We start from the raw sequence: 22,770 nt of genomic DNA on the forward strand, positions 1-22,770 counted from the left end.
CTTACAATCATGTAATTGTCTATCTTTCAATCTGTTGCATTCTGCATGAGCATAAAATGTTTCCAGCTGTATCAGAAATTTAATAATTTACAATATATGGAAAAGCAGGCATGAATTACATCACTTAACTTCTGTTGAATAAATGCTTATTTGAAGTGTACTTCTGATGATGATTATTGGTTACTCAAAACATCAATTATATTAGGCCAATGCACTCTACTTGATTTCATTCTGATTATACTATCTACATTTACATTTAAAATTAGTTGTTCCTAGAACTTTATCTTCTTTGGTAGCATTTAATAGGATTTCCCCACAACTTGCAGTGTACTTGATGTTCTTTCTGGTGTTATAATGTTATTTCAAAGTTAATACAATCAAATAAAATAAAGAAGGGAACAAATATATAAATTTTGTACTTTAAACTTGCAATTTACTTTCATTTTATGGTATTTTTCTACATTATCTGATCTTTATACTCCCACAGGTTGATATATGCTGTTTTGACAAGACTGGAACATTAACATCTGATGACATGGTATTGCAACTCTATTAGCTCTGATATATTAAGTCTTCTGCAAGAATTTACCTTTTATGATGATGTTTTATGCTCTGATATTCAGGAGTTTTCTGGAGTTGGTGGGTTGACAGATAGTGAGGACCTAGAAACAGATATCTCTAAATTGCCTTTGCGTACTTTGGAAATTCTTGCTTCTTGTCATGCCCTGGTTTTTGTGGACAACAAGCTGGTATGAACTTTTATCATTAAAAAAAAGTTAATGCTTATGAACTAATCCTTGCTCTTATTTATTTTGCGGCGTAGAAGTAGTACTTTTTGCATTCTTTTTCTCATGCAGTCAGCAGCCTCATTCCGTCAGTGTTGTTGCATTGATTTCTTCTCGTTACATTTTTCGGTGTCAGACCTCTTTCCTGGTTATCTTAAAGCGCCAGATAATCTAAAGTTGAACAAAATATCGTTCAAGGAAGAGAAAATAACCACCAATTTTATCTGGTCAATTGTTCTTCTAATGTATATTGATTTCTCCTAGTCAAGTTCGTTCAGTGTCAGGCCTTCCTGGGTATCCTAATGCTCCAGATAATCTGAAGTAATAATCAAAATTTTCTTCCAAGGAATAGAAAATAACCACTTCATCTGATCACTTGTTCTTCTCGTGTATATTGGGGCGGAAGGAACAAGGAAGTTGAAACAGCAAACCTTCTTGTTCTACACTAATGATTCCTAGATAACTATTAACGAATTTGTTTAATGAGGAGCGAGTTGGAGAGAAAAAATTAAAAATATCCCCCCCCCCCCCGGCTTACTAATTTTATGTAGAATATCCTGCTTTTAGTTGAGATTCACCCTCTTCCTTCAAGTCCAACCCAGCATCTCTGCTCCCCTTCCCCCGCTTGCCTGCCCCTTCCGGCTCGCTGCATATAGTTATAGAGGCTGCACAGAAAGTTTCCTAAAAATGAATTAAAAAATATTTGTATTTGAAAGTTTCTGAAAAGAAAGAAAAATCTTCCGTATTATTATTTATAATTGACTGCAGAAAGTACAGCATAAATAGCCTAAGAGTTACAAGAAAAAAGAATTCTAATCAAACTAAACTTCTAAATTCTATCACTAAATCTGTTGAACAGATTATGATGATCTATTCCAACTGATAATGTTGATATGTTATAACAGGTTATATCAATCTGTTATAATTGATTTTAATTTAAATAAATCCTATCTAACGAACTCCTAATTTCTCTACACCCCCAAAGTTGGAGCATAGATATCAATCATGCCTAATTTGCTTATCAAAAGTTCAAATCTTGGTCTCTGGAGTCCTTTTGTTAGGATGTCGGCTATTTGTAGTGTAGTTGGGATAAATGGCAAACATACGGTTCATGTCTGGAGTTTCTACTATATGAAGTGCCTGTCTATTTCCACATATTTCGTCCTGTCATGCTACACTGGATTGTGTGCAATGCTGATTGCAATCTTATTATCACAATAAAGTTTCATAGGTTGTTCAATAGGTCTTTTCAACTCTTCCAGCACATGTTTCAACCATAGCATCCAAATTCCATGTGACATTGCTCTAAATTCGGCTACTGCACTACTTCTTGCCACTACAATTTGTTTCTTGCTCCAAGTAACAAGATTATCCCAAACAAACTTGCAGTATCCAGAGATTCATTGTCTATCGATTATTGATTCTGTCAATCAGCATCTGTATAAACTTCAATTCCACCTACTTACTTTTCTTAAAGAATAATCCTTGGCTTGGAGTACTCTTTAGATATCTTAAGATCTTGTGGACGGCGTCAAGATGCTCTTCATATGGTGAATGCATAAATTGGCTTACTACACTAACTGTGAAGGCTATGTCTGGCCAGGTATGAGATAGGTAAATTAGCTTGCCAACTAGTTTCTGGTATCTTATTTTATCAACTGGAACCTTCATTTCACTATATCCAAGTTTCAAATTTGGCTCCATTGGTCTCAAAAGGTCTACAACTATGATGCTCGGACTCCCCATTTTTGGTGAAGTATCCGTGTCGACACGACATGACACGGATACCGACACGGGATATGGATTAGATCTTTGATTTTGCACTTGAACACGGCAACAAAAGGGAGAAGAAGGCAAAAGGTGGAGTCTTGCTTCTGGATTTCTACTTCTGGCTCTGCAGAGAGAAGGCTGGAGAAGACGAGGGCTGGGGAAGACAAGGAGGTGCTGACTACGGACTGCCCTAATTGATTATATTGGGCTAGACCAAATTATGGACTCTTTAAAGACCAATGCATAGACTTAATCAGTTGTAATTATTTTATTAGAATAAATCATTAAATTGTCCGTGAGATCTATTTTATTTGAGGTTTTTTTTTGTTTTAATTTTTTTATTTCTTAAATTTCATCTGTGTGAACTTTTTATTTTGCAATTAAAAGAATTTAGCGCTATATCTTTTATTAGGTATTAAATTTAAATTTATTTCTATAATTATTTTTGAATAATATATAAGACAATGAAATTGAATTTTTTTTCTTTAATTATTTTAGAAGAAATTATTTTGGCTGTAAATTTAAATTGATTTCGAATTATAATCCAATTGTTTAAATTAATTTTATTGAAAGAGTTGATAAACAAACTAAATCACGAGTTCATTATTTGACGGCTAATATCAGTTAATTTGTGTACAAGTAAATAAAAATTTAAACTGATTTTATTCAAAATGATTGTCCAATACTTATTATTAAGTTCCTTAATATACTATATTTTTTATATTTTTTTTAATTTCTATTCATGTCAACTTTTTATATAATAATTAAAACATCACAAATTCAGTATTATTAATTACAAAACAAGAAATATTTATATTACAATAAAATAAAATAACTGATCCGTCATTTTTTTTTAAATATTTTTTAAGACGTATCCTCGTACCCGTGTCCAAAATTCAGATTCTTTTTTACCGTATCCCCATATCTTAATTTTTAAAATGAGAAGTGTCCGATTCCTAGATATGTACTTGTGTCCGATACTCGTACCCGAGTCCGAACATCATAGGGCTACAACCACTCATGTTTGTCTCTTTTAAGAGATCAAGTACATATTTCCTTTGTGAAACTACAATTCCTTGTTTGGATTAAGCAACTTCCTTACCAAGAAAGTATTTCAGTGACCTCGGATCTTTGATCTCAAATTCAGAGGCTAAGCACTTTTTAAGCCTATCTATTTCTACCATATCATCTCCAGTGAGGATGATAACTACATACACAATTAAAACTACTCTTCCCTCTGAGAACTTCATAAACAATGTGTGATCTGTCCGTCCTTGAGCATATCCTTGATTTTTAACTGTTTGAGTGAATCTCTTGAACCATGCTCTAAGTGATTGTTTAAGACCATACAAGGATTTTCTTAGCTTACATACCTTTGAAACAAAACTCTTATTGAATCGTGATGGAGACTCCTTATAGACTTTCTCTTCTAGATCACCATTTAGAAATGCATTTTTTACGTCCAGTTGTTGTAGTTGCCATTCTAAGTTTACGGCAATTGGGAAAAGCACCCTTACTGTATTAAGCTTAGCTACTGGTGCAGAAGTCTCTAAATAATCTATGCCATAGGTTTGAGTGAACCCTATTGCTATCAATCTTACTTTTCATTGGTTTAAAGTACCAGCTGCAGTGTATTTAGTCGTAAGCACCCACTTACAGTCCAATATTTTCTTCCATATTGGCAGACCAACCACATCCCAGGTCTTATTCTTGTCAAGTGCCTTCATCTCCTCTAGAATTGCTTCTTTCCATTCTGGAACAATTAAAGCATCCTACACATTTCTAGAATTTTCTATTCATGAAAATTGTGATGTGAAAGCATGAATAGAAGGGGATAATCTCTCATATGACACAAATTTAGATATGGGATGATTAATGGATGATCGAATTCCTTTTCTATGAGCAATAGGAATTTCTAAAGACTCAGTAGACTTTGAAATAGAATGAATATGAAGAATTTTACCTGAGGACTTTTAACTTGAATTTTCCCTCGACTTGGACTCATGGCGTTGCTGTGTATTGGTATGTTCCTTCCTTTTGAGGATTTATCTTCTCGAGTAGACATGAAGCCCAATTTCATTTTCACTTGGTTTCACACACATTTTTGTTTCTAGATGATCATGTAATGGTATAGAAGAGGAATTTCTGTTGTTTTCATTATCTAATATATTTAAATCAACAGCTTGACCCGGTGTGGGCTCAGTTGCTGTACTAGTTTGAGTTGGTGCAGGTTCGTTTCTATACTAGTCAAGCTAGTGCTTGTGCTTCCTCAAGTAGAAATGGAATCTAGAGTAGTGTGTTCTATTCATAAAATATTCCCAAAGTCTTCATTTTCACTCTTATTCTCCCTCTAAAGATGTTCATCTTCAAAAAAAGATTTTGTTTCAAAAAATGTCATATCCATCGTAACAAAATATTTTCGTGTAGTTGGATCAAAGCACTTATATCCCTTTCGAGTTGTTGAGTAGCCAGCAATGACATTTTTTAGCTCTTGGGTCAAAGTTTACTGCGATTGTGGCTATGAACATGGACGAAGACAATGCATCCAAAAAATTTTAATGGAATATTGCTTATTAGTCGTGATGTGAGAAAGCTTGTATTGAAAACATTTATTGAAGTTTGGAAAGGCATTTGATTAATCAAAAAGGTTGCTGTAAACTTGTAAGAATAGCTTCACCCCACAAGTATTTTGGTGCCTTTGTTGTAAAAAGTAGAGCTCTAACAATTTCAAGAATGTGCCTATTCTTTCTTTTTGTATCTCCATTTTGTCGAGGGATATCTATGCATGAACTTTGATGTACAAAACCATTTTCAACAAAATATTTTCGTAGAAGTTTGTTAAAGTACTCATTGCCATCATCACTTCGAAAAATTTTAATTCTTGCCTGAAATTGAGTTTTTACCATGTTATGGAAATCTTTCAAAGCTTTTTCCCTCAAAAAATAGACCCATGTTATCCTTGTGTGATCATCAATAAATGTAATAAACCATCTTTTACTGATAGAGTAGCTGCCTAAGGTGTCCCCCAAATGAATCATAGACAAAGGTTCAAAGGGTTTATAAAATAGTGAAGGCAAAGAGGTAGGATGATGTTTAGGCAATTCACAAATTTCACATTGAAACGAAGATGAATTTTTATTGATCAATAAACTTGGAAACAATTACTTTAGATAATGAAAACTAGGATGTCCCAACCTTAAATGCCATAACATAATTTTATTTTCACTAATAACAGAAATAGAATTGAAACAAGTGCCTTGTGCTTGTCTTTTCGAGTCAGATTCATCTTCAATGAAATAGAGTCCTCCCTTTTGTTTAGCACTACTAATCATCCTCCTCGAGTTCGATTCCTGAAATTCACAATAAGATTGAAAAAATTGAACTTTACATTTCATATCATGAGTTAATTTACTAATGGACGAGATTACACGATAGGTTAGGGACATGGAGGAGGGCATCATGAAGAGTGATAAATGGTGAAATGACGATTGAATCTTTTCTAACTATAACTGAAAGGGATCCATCTGCTATTTTTATTTTTTGGTTCCTTGCACATGGATTACATGAAACAAACAATTTCGAAGATCATGTCATATGGTCAGTTGCACCCGAATCAATGATCCATGGGTAACTAGAACTGGAACTAACACTTACTAGGGCAACGGGGAGATCATTACCTTTTTTTGCTAAGGAACATGAGGGAGAGGTATTTACGGTCAGATTAGAGGATTAAAAAAGTTTGCATAGGGGGTCTAATTGTTCTTTTGTGAATGGAAGCTTTTCTGAGGAAGATTGCTGACTTTGATCATCGTTTGAGACTTGGAATGCTCGGCTATCTCCTTTCTTCTTCCAGTTTGGGGGCTTTTCTTCTTCCAGTTCGGGATGCTATGTAAGGTCGATATTCAGAAAAGGCATATGATCATATGAACTGGGGGTTCCTTTTGTATATGCTTAGGAGGTGTGGCTTCGGGGAAAAGTGGTATAAATGGATTCAGTTCTGTATTTTTACTGTTTCGTTCTCAGTTATGGTCAACGAAACGCCGGAGGGTTATTTTCAAAGTAGTAGAAGATTGCGGCAAGGAGATCCACTATCCCCATTGCGATTTGTTATTGTGATGGAGGCTTTCAGTAGAATGTTTGAAAGAGTTGTGAGAGAGGGTTTGGTAAGGGGCTTTAGGGTTGGCCAATTGCAAGTGTCTCATTTGCTATTTGGAGATGACACGTTGATCTTATGTGATGCGGATGATGAACAATCCAGGAACTTGCGTCGTTTGCTCCTATGTTTTGAAGCGCTGTTTGGATTAAAAATTAATTTGGGGAAATCTGAGATTATTCCAGTTGGGGAGGTCACTAACGTGGAGGAGTTGGCTGGCATATTAGGATGTAGGATTGCACAATTGCCCATGTTATATTTAGGCCTCCCGCTAGGGGCACGGTTTAAAAGTACACATATCTGGAATGGTATTATGGAAAGAATGGAGAGGATGTTAGCGGGGTGGAAGCGTATGTATCTTTCTAAGGGAGGCCGACTTACTCTTATTAAATCCATTCTCTTAAATCTCCCCACTTACTTTTTGTCATTGTTTCCTATTCCGGTTGCAGTGGCAAATAGATTAGAGAGATTTCAAAGAGAATTCTTGTGGGCAGGGTTAGGGGAGGAGAGGAAAATGCATTTGGTTAATTAGGGTACTATTTGTTTGCCTATGAGGATGGGGGGTTTGGAGTGAGGAGCCTTGTTTTGTTTAATAAGGCTTTATTGGGCAAGTGGTTGTGGCGATTTGGAGTGGAGAGGGAGAGCTTTTGGAGAGAAATCATTGGGGCAAAGTATGGTGTGAAGGAGGGGTTGGTGTACGGTTGAGGGTCGTGGCTCCTATGGGGTGAGTTTGTGGAGGTATATCCGACGGGGATGGAGTGATTTTAGAGACAAACTAAATTTTGTGGTGGGAAATGGCACTGATATTAGATTTTGGGATGATAGTTGGTGTAGCGATCAACCGTTAAAGGAGGGATTTCCTTCATTGTACCGCATTGCGTTAGAGCCTGCTGCTATGGTGGGTGATGTATTAGACATTTATAATGGGAGTTATAGTTGGAATATTACTTTCAGGAGGGGTTTACAGGATTGGAAATTGGAAGATTATTCGTTGTTTTTGACCATTCTGCATGAGATACAAATTCGGCTAGGAGAGAGTGATTGGAGCAGGTGGAGGTTGGCTTGAGATGGTATTTTTTCAGTCCGCTCATACTTTCAATCCCTTTTGGGATTTGTGGAGAGTTCATTACCTTGGAAGATGATGTGGCAAAGCAAATTGCCTCCACGGGTAGCATGTCTATTGTGGACAGTTATGAGGGGACAGGTGTCAACGGTAAATAATCTTCGACGAAAAGGATTTTATGTAACCGAGTGGTGCTATATGTGCAAGAAGGATGGAGAGACGATCGATCATTTATTCATTCATTGTGATGGTGTACGTTGGCTTTGGAACAGTATTCTGGCTTCTCAATCAATGGATTGGGTGCTACCTAGGCGTATAGAAGACGTGGTGCGGGCATGGAGGAGAAAACTTCGCGATGAGGATGGCAAACTTCTCTGGAATCTTATCCCGGGATGCATTATATGGTGCATATGGAGAGAACGGAACGATTGATGTTTCGGAGACCAAACAAAGACAATAAAGCAGATAAGAAAATTATTTTACTTGACTTTGTATACTTGGTTTAATGCAGTGGCTAAAAATCCTGTTGTAGGGTTGCGTAATTTCATGTTGTTCCTTTCATGCTTAAGGTGATTGTATACCTCCCGTGTACTCTCTTTTAAGGAATAAAATTCTCTGATTACCTATCAAGAAAAAAGTTTGGGGGCTTTTCATGCAATTTCCAACGTGTCCCGTGTATGCCATGACCTTGCAGTGGTCGCATCAGGGCTTTTCTGCTTGCTTCAAATTCGTCCCTTCTCCATCAAATACAAAGCTTGTGGAAACTAGTGCTGAATTTTCAATTTCAACTACATTATACTTGGTCATCATGACGTTTTTTCGTTTCTTTCTTACTTCCGAGAAAACTTTGTGTATGTTTGGGAGAGGCTTTCGACTTAGAATTTGACCTCGCACTTCATCTAGCTCTCGATTAAGGCCTCCAAGAAACATATATGCTCGTTCATCTTCCTCTCTTTTTCGATATCGTACACTGTTACTGGCAGTCTCCCACTCTTCATCATAACATTGTCCTAATTCCTATCACAATGTTACTTTTTCATTGTAATATACAGTTACCTCTTCGATCTCCTTGCTTTAAGTGCCATAGCCGAGTCTTGAGATAAAAAATCTGAGATGGATTTTCCAAATCAGAATATGTGTCACAAACTGCTTCCCAATACTCCATTACAGATGGTATAAATAGGAAAGGTTTTCCTATAGCAAGCTCCATGTAGTTATCAAGCCAAGCTGTAACCATGGAGTTTTCGGATCTCCATGATTTGAGGTTGGGATGGATCATTATCTGCTGGTTTCTTTACCTCACAAGTCAAGTGACCAAGTTTCCCTTTTCCGTCTATTGCCAGTTTACTGTTTGTGCCCAGTTTAGGTAATTTTTACCATTTAATTTGTTAGCTTTTAACCGTAAGGAATTATTGGCTGTTGAAGTTGAAACATCTGGTTCGATATTTGAGGATGAGATAGGGGTACTTTCAACGGCTTCCCCTGAGGATGCTGAGCTTCTAATTCCTCCCGTCATTGACGTTTTAACCATTGAGAACTTCGGTCAGAACCAAAGCTCTGATACCAAGAAAGTTTCTGAAAAGAAAGAATAAGAAATCTCCCGTATTATTATTCATAATTGACTGCAGAAATTACAGAATAAATAGCCTAAGAATTACAAGAAAAGAGAATTCTAATCAAACTAAACTTCTAAATTCTATCACTAAATCTGTTGAACAGATTATGATGATCTATTCCAACAAATAATGTTGATTTGTTATAATGGATTATATCAATATGTTATAATTGATTTTAATTTAAATAAATCCTATCTAACAAACTCCTAACTTCTCTACAATATTATTTGAAGTATCAAGAAGAAGTTCTAACCAGAAGAATAGCACATTGCCAATACAAATAAAAGGCTGCCCAAACCCTTTTAAAAAATCCAGGCAGCAGAAAATGGTCCCTGGCTGTGCAGGGTATCTCCAAACATCGGTATGCAATATGATAAGAAACACAAATCTATATTAATGAGTAAAGTTGAAGATAAATGAAAAACAATGGAGCCTCACATTAATGCGTACTGCGACTTTCTCAAAACTCTCATATTTTACATCATCTGGATGTAGGTTGGTGATCCTCTTGAGAAGGCTGCATTGAAAGGAATCGACTGGAGCTACAAATCAGATGAAAAGTCCATGCCAAAGAAGTATGCTGCAACATTTTTTTTTAATCCATGTTTAAATGAGGTTGATTTGAGCTTTGTTTTACTTTTCAAGATCCTGATCATATTTTTTTGCCCACTTGAATTAATAATGTTAAAAATAGTTAAAGTTGTAAGTTTTAAGGTTTTGACTTCTGGTTTTCATTAATTGGAAGTTGTTAAAATATGCACAATTGATGTAGAATGCTCTATTTTAAAGCTTGCTGTTGATGCAAAAGTCATATGATACTGCATGTGGAGTGTTAAATTAATTATTGTATGGCATTATAATATTTTTCTTCCGGGGAGAAGGGGATGTCAGGAGAAATTAAGGTGCACACTACATGAACTCTAATACTGTGGAATCTGTACAGGGGAGTCAGTAATACCAATTATGTTTGCGTAAATGCCTAATGTGCTTTTTATTTTCCAGTGTGTATGATTCTGATCTTGAAAATTTACCAGTTTATATTTATCTACTTTGTCTGTTGTCAGCTAAAAGTCTGTGCGAAATGCAGGGGAGGAGGCAATGCAGTACAGATTGTGCCGAGACACCACTTTGCTTCTCACTTAAAAAGAATGGCAGTTGTCGTTCGTGTTCAGGAGCAATTTTTTTCTTTTGTGAAGGTTTGAACTTACAATTTTATTTCTCATTGCATTATAATTTTGGGATGATGCAGAAAACACAAATTTAACCTTGATGTATCCAAATGTTTTAAATATTTTGGCTTCTAAATACTAATGTCCTCAATAATGTATTCCTAATTGTTGAGATGATGTACTTTTTCCAAGATACAATTTAGGTACTTTGGTTTTGAATGATTTGATCTGTGATTCCATATGGTGAATTTTCACTAGTATATAATTAATTTTACTGGCTGTAATAATGCTACTGAATTCTGAATGGAACTTATAAACAAAGACACTACATGAAACTTTAATTTAAATCACATTGAGAGCTTCAATTTAAATCACACTTTTAAAGCAGAATACTGCCAAAGTAATTCTGAAGGGTGAAAGCTATCAGAAACAGATGTCCTTCGCTGGGTTGGAGGTCTTGACCTATTTAGACCTATTTTAAAGTATTACACTAACTCAAGATAGCTTTATCTTACACTTATTAACGGTTGGCTACAGTATACTTCTTTCACTATGCTCTATCAAGAAGTGTATCCATAGTTAAATGTAAAGGCTCCAATTGTTTTGTACTCCAGTAAACAATCCAGTATACGTTTAGCCAACCTCTTCCTCCAAGTTTATCATTATGCCCATCCCAGTTTCCTAACAAGAGCTTGTGTCATTCTTTTTTTATGTCCCCTAACCATCTTGACCGGCTGTCTGTAATTTCTTTATGTGCCACCATAGCCACTACAGTTATGTTTGGTAGACCGTATAGGATTAGAGGAGATAGGATCAAGAGGGATAAGATTAGGGTGGATAATATTAAGTTAGATTAGGGGTATTGTTCTGATATGATGTTTGGTGTTACCGTAATAGAAACCATATAAGTAATTAAATAGGAAAAAATTATGGCAATATTTTTAGTTATAAGAAATTTTTAAACATACAAGTGATTTTTATTTTTTATTTTTTTGGCATGAGTGAAATTTTTTTTAACTTAGAAGTAAATTTTTTATTAAAGGTAAATTTTAAGTGAATTTTTTACTATTTGTAATTTTTTATCTATAAGTAAATAAATTTCTTGGTTTTGTCAATTTTATACTTGTAAGTAATTTTTCTACATAAGTGAATTTTTTTTGCCTGTAAGTGATTTTGTATATTTATAAGTGAGTTTTTTCTTAAGTGATTTTTTACGTATTAATTAGTTTTTTAGTTACAAGTAATTTTTTTTAATTAGAGAATTATTTAGGTATAAGGAGCATTTTTACTTATCAGCAATTTTTTACTTATAAGTGAATTTTTTAGTCGTTAGTAGTATTTTTTACTTGTAAGCAATTTTTTATACATATAAATGAATTTTTGTCTTACAAGGTTTTTTTTTACTAATTGGTAATGTTTTTTACTTGTAAGTAAATTTTATATTTTAACTTATAAATAAACTCACAAGGTTTTCCCTATTAATCACCACTCTGTTTAGCAACAAATAATATGGTCTAAACCCACCGGCCACCTCTTTCGATGAGTAAATTTAATACGGGATGGATATGGAGGGATAAACTAGCAGGATAAAAATAGTCAGGGTATTATCGACACAAACACTGTTTTAGGATTTTTTATTTTTATTTATTTATTTATTATTATTATTTTTTTAATCTTGTACTGTGTAATGTGGTCTACAAAGAGTAATACTATTTAATATCACTGATTTCAATCTCTAGTCTACATGGCAAGCAACCGTATGACATTAAATGATAGGTTCACTTAAGTACAATATCATATGATAAGAGTTCATCTTAGCATGCTCTTTTGAACAACACTTGGTTTATGTATATGTTGGCTTTTGATAGCCCAATATTTGGTCCCATAAAACTGGTAGTCTTGATGAAGTGGGACAGAATTTCGGACGTCTGATGCAAAATTCAGAGTTTAATTTTACAAGTCTACCACAGTCAATCATAGTGGAACCAATTTTGTATGCCTCCCCATTCAGCTTCTATGAAAATGGGTTGTATGCCTAGGTTAAACGTGGAATCTGACTGCTTTCTTCTCACTGTTTTTAGTGTACAAGTGAACATTCCAAACGTTTACCAGTCTATATTAGCATGCATATTTTTCTTTTCTTTTCTTTTCATGAATTTGTCATAATTAACTCCTGACTTAGATATATGTATATAATTGACATGTGTGCATATATAGTTTATGTTTCTTTTTAAAGGTCTCAGATATGGTCATTTTTGAACAAGTGCTATTGCGGGTTCCTTTTCATGTGGTGGAATGATTTTTATTTTTCACTACTGTTTCCTGAATAGGCTACTGTGTGTACTTTTTATTGGCCCCTGAAAAAACATGTGAACGATGATGACAAGAATAATATTTTTTATTTCATTGGTATAATTTTTATTTTGTTTTCTTCTTTGATTTTACTGAAGTTCATGGATATCTTATTATTATATTTTTTGCCTGTGAAATTTTAGGGTGCACCAGAAACTATTCAGGAAAGACTTGTTGATATGCCAGCATTCTATGTGAAGATCTACAAGAAACACACACGTCAAGGTTCTCGTGTCCTAGCTTTGGCCTACAAGTCTCTTCCTGAGATGACAGTAAGTAGGAGCTGTTGGAACACTTTGCCCTTAAAATGTTCATTTCCTCTACCACGTCATAAATAAATCGACATTGTTAATGTTAAATCTAACATACATGTAGATAACAGCAATTTGCTCTAAGAAATGGTTATGGGAACACTCTATACCAGTATCTTATATTTATTTTGGTTTCTTCATTTTTCACGGGGACTTGTTTCTACCAATTAATACTGCATCAATAGATGAACTGGTAAACCACAATATCCTTCGTGGTACTGTTCCTTTTAAATGTTATATGACCACAACTATGAACAGACCCTTTGTATGGTCACTCATCCTCCTAGGGCATGTTTGGTATGAGGGAAGTTAGGTGGAAAGAAAAGGCGGAGTGGAAGTGTAGTGGGAAGTTGGGTGGGAGGGATTATAGAATGGGTGGAAAGAGAATCTCTTATTAGTTAACTTGTAGCAAATTTTTAATCACATGTTTAAAACTTCTTATTATAATCTAAGGGGAGGGACAATAGTTTTCCCAACAAGGGCACAATTGGACTTCTTACCATTCTTCCCATTTCCATTTAAAGGTTACTGTAATGTTTTGTAATAGTCAATTAAAATACTGTTGTATATTATCTACTTAAAGATCTTGTATACATCCATGTGAGCTTGTTCAGAAATCTTCGTGATTTAAAGTTATCGGTACAATGAGTTTTGTTATTACTGATGTCTTTTGTTTGTATAATTTGCAAGTCTTGCTTTCTTTGTAATTGAGCATGGCCTCAATTGTATAATATTCTATGGGATGGCATCCAGAGGTCTACAATTTTTTCTTATTTTTTACTTTTCACTCTTGAAAAATGTGGATGCTTAATTATTCGTATAACCAGTATTTTCTTCATATTCCTATGTAAACATGTTTCTTATCTATAACTCTATATGTACAAAATTATTTCTTTATCTATTCATTGATATGTGGTAGGGTCACGCAGGTGTTATTTATTGATTTCTTAGCTGTGTTGCTTCATTTTTCCCTGTAATTGTTTCATCTATGCCTCTTTAAGCTGATGCCAATTATGTCAACTGTTTGAAGGTTAGCGAAGCTAGAAGCTTAGAGAGAGATGTGGTGGAAAGTGGTCTTACTTTTGCTGGTTTTGCGGTAAAAGATCCGACTCAAAGAATGCAATTTTTGGAGAATGCCCAAAAGTTGGAGATATCATTAATATGGTCTCTTCTTTCTTGTTATACTTTTGTCACTTTGTGATGCTCTTCATGCATGGTTCAGGTATTCAATTGTCCAATCAGAGGAGATTCAGCAACTATTCTATCTGAATTAAAAGGATCATCACATGATTTGGTGAGTTTGATATTCTTTCAAGTAATTTTTTATGTGCTTCTATCATCCACAGTATTCCTGTATGTTTGCTTGAGTGTCTAAGGAAAAATAAGGAAATCCTAGAAAGGAAATAGAAACAAACAATAAGCACTTTTTACAGTTGGAAGTATGAAAATAAGAGCATCTTCCAAGTAAAATAAGGTAATGCTAAGAAAGAAAATAGACACAAAGAATGTGTCCCTCGTGTTTTTTTATTATATATTCCAAATTTTTGCCAAGGATCATATTCATTAAAATATGAGGCTTTCCATTATTTGCTATCGGGTTCATTTCCTTCTCTGCATGAATTCAGCAAGTGTTTGATTTGGCTTGATTTTTCTTTTTTCTTTTTCTTTTTTTCCAGGGTCTTGATAACAAACAAAAATGAGAACCAATTTGATAAAACTGAAACCACCATTGTAAATGTTATAAAACCAGAAATAATTGGGCTTGCTCTTTTGTCACTTGAAACCAAACAAACTTAACTCAGTTTCGAGTATTGTTTGAAATTCTGGGAATCCAGTGTAGCAGTTTTATCCGCTAGTAGCGAGGGTGTGCTTGTTTGGCCTGCTGAAGCATTGGTGAAGTTTGTCGGTGTGTGGTGCGGGTGGGATCTGAAAGATATCCTAGCTGGACAGTCAATGTACAAATAACCTTTCCGTGTTTGCTCTGCTAATGCAATGGCAATCTGCCCGACTCCACACAATATTGGGCTACAAGTGTTACTAAAAATTATAAGATTAGTTAAACTGGATGGGTTCAGTCAAAGGACTCTTGTAACATCCCGAAAATTTTTAAAATAAAAATTTATTTATTTTATATATTATATTTATTATTTTGAAAGTGAGGGACTAAGGTGAAATATATTTTAAATCCTTATATCCTTTGGATTAAATATTTGGATTTTGATAGAGTGATGATAAGTATATCAATATTATGCTCGTTGGATAGCTAGTATTTAATTATGAATTTAAGGCTTGAGAAAAAATTGTTTTTGGATAAAATCACGTGCAAAGTAAAGAGGATTTAATAGAATCTTGGAAGAATAAAGAATATTAATTTAGTATTGAGCAATCAAGTGTGTATTTTCAAGTAGAGGAAATTTTTAGGTAGATAAAGACAAATTTGAAAATGATTCTGATTTTAATATGGCATTGTCAGATAGGTGTAGGTGAGTAAGGTGATTTTCTTTTATTTATTTATTTGTTTTGATTTTCAATGTGATAGGATGCTGCCACGTTTTCGATAAGGATGTTAGTTTAGATTGAATAAAATAATGATATGATACAATCTTTTATAAGATTTATGTCACATGTAAATTAGATATATCAAATTAATTTTTGTTAAGACTTATCAACTATTCCTACACCTATAAATAGCTCATGGGTTTCAAAACATTTTTACACAATTTCAAAACAAGCTTCTATCTAAGAAATACAAAATAGAAGGTTTTCGAAGAAAATCGTTCCAGTTGGTTATTTTGGAACTAGAAAACAAGAAGCCAATTTTACACCCTTATAGTCACCGAGGCAGAGAGTTTGAGAAAAGAATTTGGGCACGAAGCAATTACATTTCGTTCATTAATTCATTTTAGTTAGCGAGATAAGATATTTTATGTGCAAGTGTTTTTGTTTCCTTATGCTTTTATATTCAATTAAATATGTATGGACTGCCAATAGAATTTCGGTTTTTTTTTTTATTTAATTTTTTTTTTTACAGGAAGGTGAAATAATGTTAAGTTTTGGGATTCTTTCTTAAAATGTCAATCTTATTAAAAGGAGTAGCCTAAGATCGTATAAGTTGGTCTATATTTTCATCTTTATTCGATGTGGGATTATATCCCTTAACATATTCTCGCAAGATGGTGGCTCGTTAGAGCAGACCAATCTTGAAATTCGTATGCTCATCTATTGAGTCTTAATCGGATTGAGTCGCTCTTTGGAACTTAATGGACTCTAATACCATACTGTAATGCCTAAATTTTCATAAACACTGGGGTGTAACAAAAAATTCAATTTTTTCCTTTTTATAAATGCGGAACAACACAAATAAAAGAAATTCTTTATTTTCAACCAAAACATCGTTTTAAAACACGATATCTAAGTTTCTAAAAATCTAAACATAATCAAATGACTAATTAAACAAGTGGGTCTTTTGAACATTTAAAGCTAACAAATAAAATTAGAGACATAACAACAAAGTAATTGTTTATTTTCCTTAGATTTCATTGGCCATCCGCAACACCGATTCGCCACAATTTCAATCGTCCCGAATTAAGAGTGAGTATTCAAAAACACCCAATAAAATATATGCAGTTTCCATATACAAATATATAACAATAAAAATTATACATTTCATACCACTCTGATCTTATGGAGTATATCGGTGACCAAACGACAGACCCATTTTAGGTCCTCTTATAATCCCGTAGGATTTCATATTTATTAAAAAAATCCGAAGGTCCACTAGCATTTCATACATATTTAATTGAATATAAAAGTATAAGGAAACAAAAACACTTGCACAATAAATACCTTACCTCACTAAGTAAAAGGAATTAATGAACGAAATATAATTACTTCGTGCCCAAATTCATTTCTCAAACTCTTTGCCTTGGTAACTATAAGGTTGTAAAATTGGCTTCTTGTTTTCTAGTTCCAAAATAACCAACTGGAACGGTTTTCTTCGAAATCCTTCTATTTTGTTTTTCTTGGATAGAAGCTTTTTTGAAATCTTCTGTAGAAATGCTTGGGAACCCGTGAGCTATTTATAGGTGTAGGAGTAGTTGATAAGTCTTAACAAAAATTGATTTGATATATCTAATTTACATGTGACGTATATCTTGTAAAAGATTGTATCATATCATCATTCTATTCTTGGCAGCATCCTGTCACATTGAAAATCAAAACAAATAAATAAGTAAAAGAAAACCAACTTACTCACCTACACGTGCCTGACATATTAAAATCAGAAACCAACTGAATCATTTTCAGATTTGTCTTTATCTACATAGAAAAAATCAATGCCATATTAAAATCAGAAACCAACTGAATCATTTTCAGATTTGTCTTTATCTACATAGAAAAAATCAATTTTCCTCTAACTAAAGATACACACGTGACTGCCCAATACTAAATTAATATTCTTTATTCTTCCAAAATTTTATTAAATCCTCTTTACTTTGCATCGGATCTAACTTAACGTGATTTTATCCAAAACAACTTTATCTCGAGCCTAAAATTCATAATTAAATACTAGTTATCCAACGAGTATAATATTGATATACTTATCATCACTCTATCAAAATCCAAATATTTGATCCAAAAGATATAAGGATTTAAAATATATTTCACCTTAGTCTCTCACTTTCAAGATAATAAATATAATATATAGAATAAATAAATTTTTATTTTAAAAATTTTCGGGATGCTACAACTGTGCTAAATGCAGGAAATCAATTTTCAGAACTTCCTAGAGTACAATACAGAGTTGCAGTAAATGTATGGAAAATCATTCCGGTAATTTAAATTGTAAGCATTCATACTTTTAATGCAGTTATGCCAAATTTGGACTGCAAACTAAAAATAGGTTTAGCATCAGTCAGTAAGAAAACCAATATGAACTGTGGTCGTTGAGATTTTTCCCATTCATTCTGACCTTGGTGGCCATTCAATGTACTTACCTCAGAAGATGCTGAGAGCTGTGTCTATGTGCGAAGATCGGTCTTCTCAGTAGAGTCTTTCATGCTGCTGAATTCCTTGTTTTTAATCTGTATATCTCACTTGAGTGTCCTGAGCGAGCTCGGGAGAGTCCGAATGATTAAAACTCACTACACTAGGCATGGAATTGTCATTCCTTTCATAGCTTAAATTAAATGCTGTCAATTAGAGGAGAGTGGTGATTTATTAACCATCAATAACAATTTTTACAATGCAAATAAGAAAATTTGGTGTCTAGGATCCTTCTGTAGTATTTGTTGTTTTGACTTTGCCCATGATATTCATCATTCGTCAGATGGCTATATCCAGGTGTAGATGATGTTAATATTTGTCAGGTCATGATTACTGGAGATCAAGCTTTGACAGCTTGTCATGTTGCGGGCCAAGTTAATATTATTTCAAAACCAGCACTGATTCTCGGCAGTGGAAAGAACAGTGAAGAATATCAGTGGCTGTCTCCTGACGAGACAGATATTATAAAGTACAGGTAAAAGCCATTTTTTATTTGAAGATGCTACCATGAGTGTGCTTTGGTGTTGTTTATCATGTTCTTCAATCTATTGGCTCTATTCTGTACGCTTCTCCTTGCAATTTCTTCTACCTCATTTTTTGCATCATCTGCACGAGTCTGATTTTGGCTTAGAGAAGTTTGTCTGATTGCTCATTCCCTCTGCTGCCTTAAAACTGGGAAGTCATCTTTTCCTGTTGGCTTCTTTCCCTTCAGCTGTTTCAAATATTAATTTTTGTTGACAGTGAAAATGAGGTTGAAGCTCTATCAGAGTCATATGATCTTTGTATTGGAGGTGACTGCATTGAAATGTTGCAGCAAACTTCTGGTATTCTAAAAGTGATTCCATATGTAAAGGTTACAACTCTCACTATATTAACTTCACACACTTAGTACTCCGTGGTTTCTCATTCTCACAACATTTATATTTTCTCTCAGGTATTTGCTAGGGTGGCTCCAGAGCAAAAGGAACTCATCATGACCACTTTTAAATCGGTGGGAAGGGTAACACTGATGTGTGGTGATGGAACAAATGATGTTGGAGCTTTGAAGCAGGTATTACATGAATACAAGTCGTAGTTTCACATGTTGGTTTCACAGTACAGTTTTCTGCCTGAAGGTTTAGTTAATCAATATTTTTTGTCCTTGTATATCCTGTAATTGCTGAAACTTAGGTAAGTTTTGCATGCATTGTACAAATGGTAGAAAACAGGAATTGTAACCTCCTGGTCTGCTGTACTCAGCCTCATGCCGTGCTTGATTGGCGAGTCTGCTGTCACTTTTTCAGGCTGCTCTTCAAGCCTTCTCTATTAGCCTAATAACGTGAACTTTTTGAAGATTACACAAGTAAATGAGCTTATTACAGTTAAACCTTGATAAATAAGCTCTTGTTTGATTTTGATTTTTGGGGAAGTGATATTGTGAATAGTGATTTTTTGGAGAATGATTAAAAGGTAGGAAAAATTATGGGTCACATGCAAAATTAATTTATTGGAAAAATGTGTGGTTGCAAATGAGTTTGAAGAAAAGTGATTTTGAAAAAAAAAAAAAAAAAATCAAACCATGGGCTAAATGTTCGATAAATTAATAATCTCACTTAAATTATAAAGTATCCCAGTTCGGACTTGGGCCAATGTACTAAATTAATAATCCTGCTAAATGGATAAGAGTTTTATTTATAATCTTTTAGGGCCCATTGAATATATAAAATAGTAAAATACGTAAAGTTTTATAGTTATAATTAATATAATGAACTTTTTAATTGACAACTATATTTTTTTTTTTTCTGTAAAATATGCATTTAATGTTCATTACTTTTAAGTTGTACTTGAACAGAACTCAACTTCATTCCTAATTTTTTGCAAACTATATATATAATAAAGTAATATTTAAGGTACAATGCTTGAAATGTTTCTTTTTGAAAAACAGTTGGTAAACATAGCTATCGTCTAAATCATGGTCATTCTCGGTAGGCATATCCGGAATAATTTTTTCAGTATTACGCTATTCCATGATCTTATCATTTTCACTTCGATATTCCAAAAGGTGTTTGGCATCCATCATATTTTTGTAGCGTTAACTAAAAAGCACAAAATCTATTGATAAAATAATAAATTGTTCATTTGTTGATAATGAATAACCCCTCAAAAGAAATAACTTTCCTCTGTTCCAATATTATTATTTTTTTATAGTTTTACTGTAGTGCAAATTGTTTATCATTTCTTGTTAATATATTACCAAGTTAAACTCAGGCATTCTTCTTACCAATATGCTTGAGTACTCCCTCCTTCAATGTTCCATTTGATTTTACTCTGGCCTATTAGACTTATTCTGGAGTAATTTTTTTTCTGCAATATATGGTCACTACTTGCTGAATCTATTTTCTCACTCCATGCTTTTGATGAAATTCAGATTCCTTTGTGTATCTCCTTTCTAATAGCTAGGACTTCTTCAAATAAATAATTATTTTGTATTTGTTCTCTTATCTGTAGCTTTTATTGACTTAAATGCCCCAGTTAGAGCAGTACATAATATTATTTATGTTTCTCAGGCACATATAGGTGTAGCTCTACTCAATGCAATCCCTCCAGCTCAAAAGGAGAAATCTTCCTCTGAAGCACCCTCTAAAAATGATACTGCAAAATCTGGTAAATCAAAGAAACTCAATTCCGCAGTTGAAAATGGAGAGGGTCCTTCAAAGAGCAGAGCTGTTTCAAGGTTAGGATCTACTGGCAACCAAGCTTTTAAGCGCCATCTGACTGCTGCAGAGATGCAACGAGAAAAGCTGAAGAAACTCATGAATGAGCTAAATGAAGAGGGGGCTGATGGTCGATCAGCTCCCATTGTTAAGCTTGGGGATGCCTCAATGGCATCACCATTTACTGCAAAGCATGCTTCGGTTGCCCCTACAACGGATGTAATCCGTCAAGGTAGAAGTACCCTAGTCACTACCCTACAAATGTTCAAGATTCTTGGACTCAATTGCCTTGCAACTGCCTACGTTCTGAGTGTGATGAATTTGGACGGTGTGAAACTGGGTGACATTCAAGCCACAATTAGTGGAGTTTTTACAGCTGCTTTCTTTCTGTTCATTTCGCATGCTCGTCCCCTTCCTACCCTCTCAGCTGAACGGCCTCATCCCAATATCTTCTGCTCTTATGTCTTCCTCTCTCTCCTAGGACAATTTTCAGTTCACCTTTTCTTCTTAATTTCTTCCGTGAAAGAGGCTGAAAGGTACATGCCAGATGAATGTATTGAACCGGACTCAGATTTCCATCCCAACCTTGTGAATACGGTTTCGTACATGGTGGGCATGATGCTACAGGTGGCCACGTTTGCTGTGAACTACATGGGCCATCCTTTCAACCAAAGCATCTTGGAAAACAAACCATTTTTGTATGCCCTTCTGGCTGCTGTTGGCTTTTTTACTGTTATAACCTCCGACTTATTCAGGGATTTGAATGATTGGCTGAAGTTAGTCCCTCTGCCAAGAGCATTGAGAGATAAACTGATGATCTGGGCTTGGCTCATGTTCCTTTGTTGCTACACGTGGGAAAGGTTTTTGAGATGGGCCTTCCCTGGTAAGATGCCGGCTTGGAGGAAGCGGCAACAGCGTGTTGCAGGAACCATAGAAAAGAAGAAGAGCCTATAAGCAAGTGGAGGGGTAGTGTTATCAACAGGAGAGCAGATAAGAATTGACATACTACTTCGCCAGAAAGGTAGTAGCTTCGTAGGTTATGATGCTTCACTTTATGTAGCGTTATAGTCCAAGTTCTCTTTGAATAAATGAAGTTTTAACCCAATTTCTCACTGTTTTTGCAGTCACATACAATGGAGATAACTCCCCTATGGTACTTTGACTCTCTTACTCTCTGGTCGAGCAAGTTTGCCTTAAGAAACAATGATTTACATTCTACATTTGATTCATTACGGATGAGAAACTAGACAAAATTGTTGTAACATTCAAATTATGTATTCGGGAGTATTTTCAGGCGACTCCCTGGAACCGAGAACTCTCTTTATTAGGTGTACCTTAAATCCTATTGTTTATCGTTTTATCTGATCCTGTTGAGATTTATGATCCTGGAAACATTCCTTTTAACGTATACCAGAATCGAATGTTTCAGTTGTAGATTTCTCTTAATTTGGTGGTTCTAATGTTATCGATGATACCTGATTAACTTGGATTCTCCTAAATTGCAATTGGTCGATGTTGCTCTAGTTTGTTAATACAGTTTCAAATATTACTGGCATTCATTTCAGCCAATTTTTATATTAACCGTAATCAGTCACAAATTGATTCAATATCATAAAGATAGCTAAAGAGTCTGTTTGGCATGGTTTTGGAAAAGTCAAAAGTTGCTTTTGAAATTAAAAAGCTACTTATGTAATTTGAAGATTTTTTAGGTAAAGCTGGACTAAAATAGTTTTCTCATTAAACGGGCTCTAAAGTTAGATAGCAGAGTTATAACATGTTAAACCCTTTCGTGAGGAATTTGATATCCATGACTAC

General features: G+C 34.3%; 1 protein-coding gene across 5 annotated transcripts in view; it reads left to right on the forward strand.

The window, feature by feature from the left end:
• LOC111399153 (probable manganese-transporting ATPase PDR2) overlaps window positions 1-22,389 on the forward strand; it is a 29,265-nt gene extending 6,876 nt beyond the window's left edge. For 3 of the 5 annotated variants that reach the window (XM_023026429.1, XM_023026421.1, XM_023026437.1), the window contains 11 exons: window positions 488-538; window positions 624-749; window positions 9,883-9,962; window positions 10,475-10,583; window positions 13,052-13,180; window positions 14,250-14,315; window positions 14,442-14,513; window positions 18,586-18,737; window positions 19,004-19,115; window positions 19,197-19,313; window positions 20,809-21,909. In XM_023026429.1, the coding sequence (XP_022882197.1) occupies window positions 488-538; window positions 624-749; window positions 9,883-9,962; window positions 10,475-10,583; window positions 13,052-13,180; window positions 14,250-14,315; window positions 14,442-14,513; window positions 18,586-18,737; window positions 19,004-19,115; window positions 19,197-19,313; window positions 20,809-21,909 (2,115 nt within the window). Of the gene's footprint in view, window positions 1-487; window positions 539-623; window positions 750-9,882; window positions 9,964-10,474; window positions 10,584-13,051; window positions 13,181-14,249; window positions 14,316-14,441; window positions 14,514-18,585; window positions 18,738-19,003; window positions 19,116-19,196; window positions 19,314-20,808; window positions 21,977-22,079 lie in introns of those variants that run through there. The other 2 variants (XM_023026412.1, XM_023026403.1) reach the window with 2 other exon arrangements.
• Window positions 22,390-22,770: the final 381 nt, after the last annotated feature.

This window comes from Olea europaea, chromosome 1 (genome assembly GCF_002742605.1).
Source record: "Olea europaea var. sylvestris chromosome 1, O_europaea_v1, whole genome shotgun sequence".
Taxonomy (NCBI): Eukaryota; Viridiplantae; Streptophyta; class Magnoliopsida; order Lamiales; family Oleaceae; genus Olea; species Olea europaea.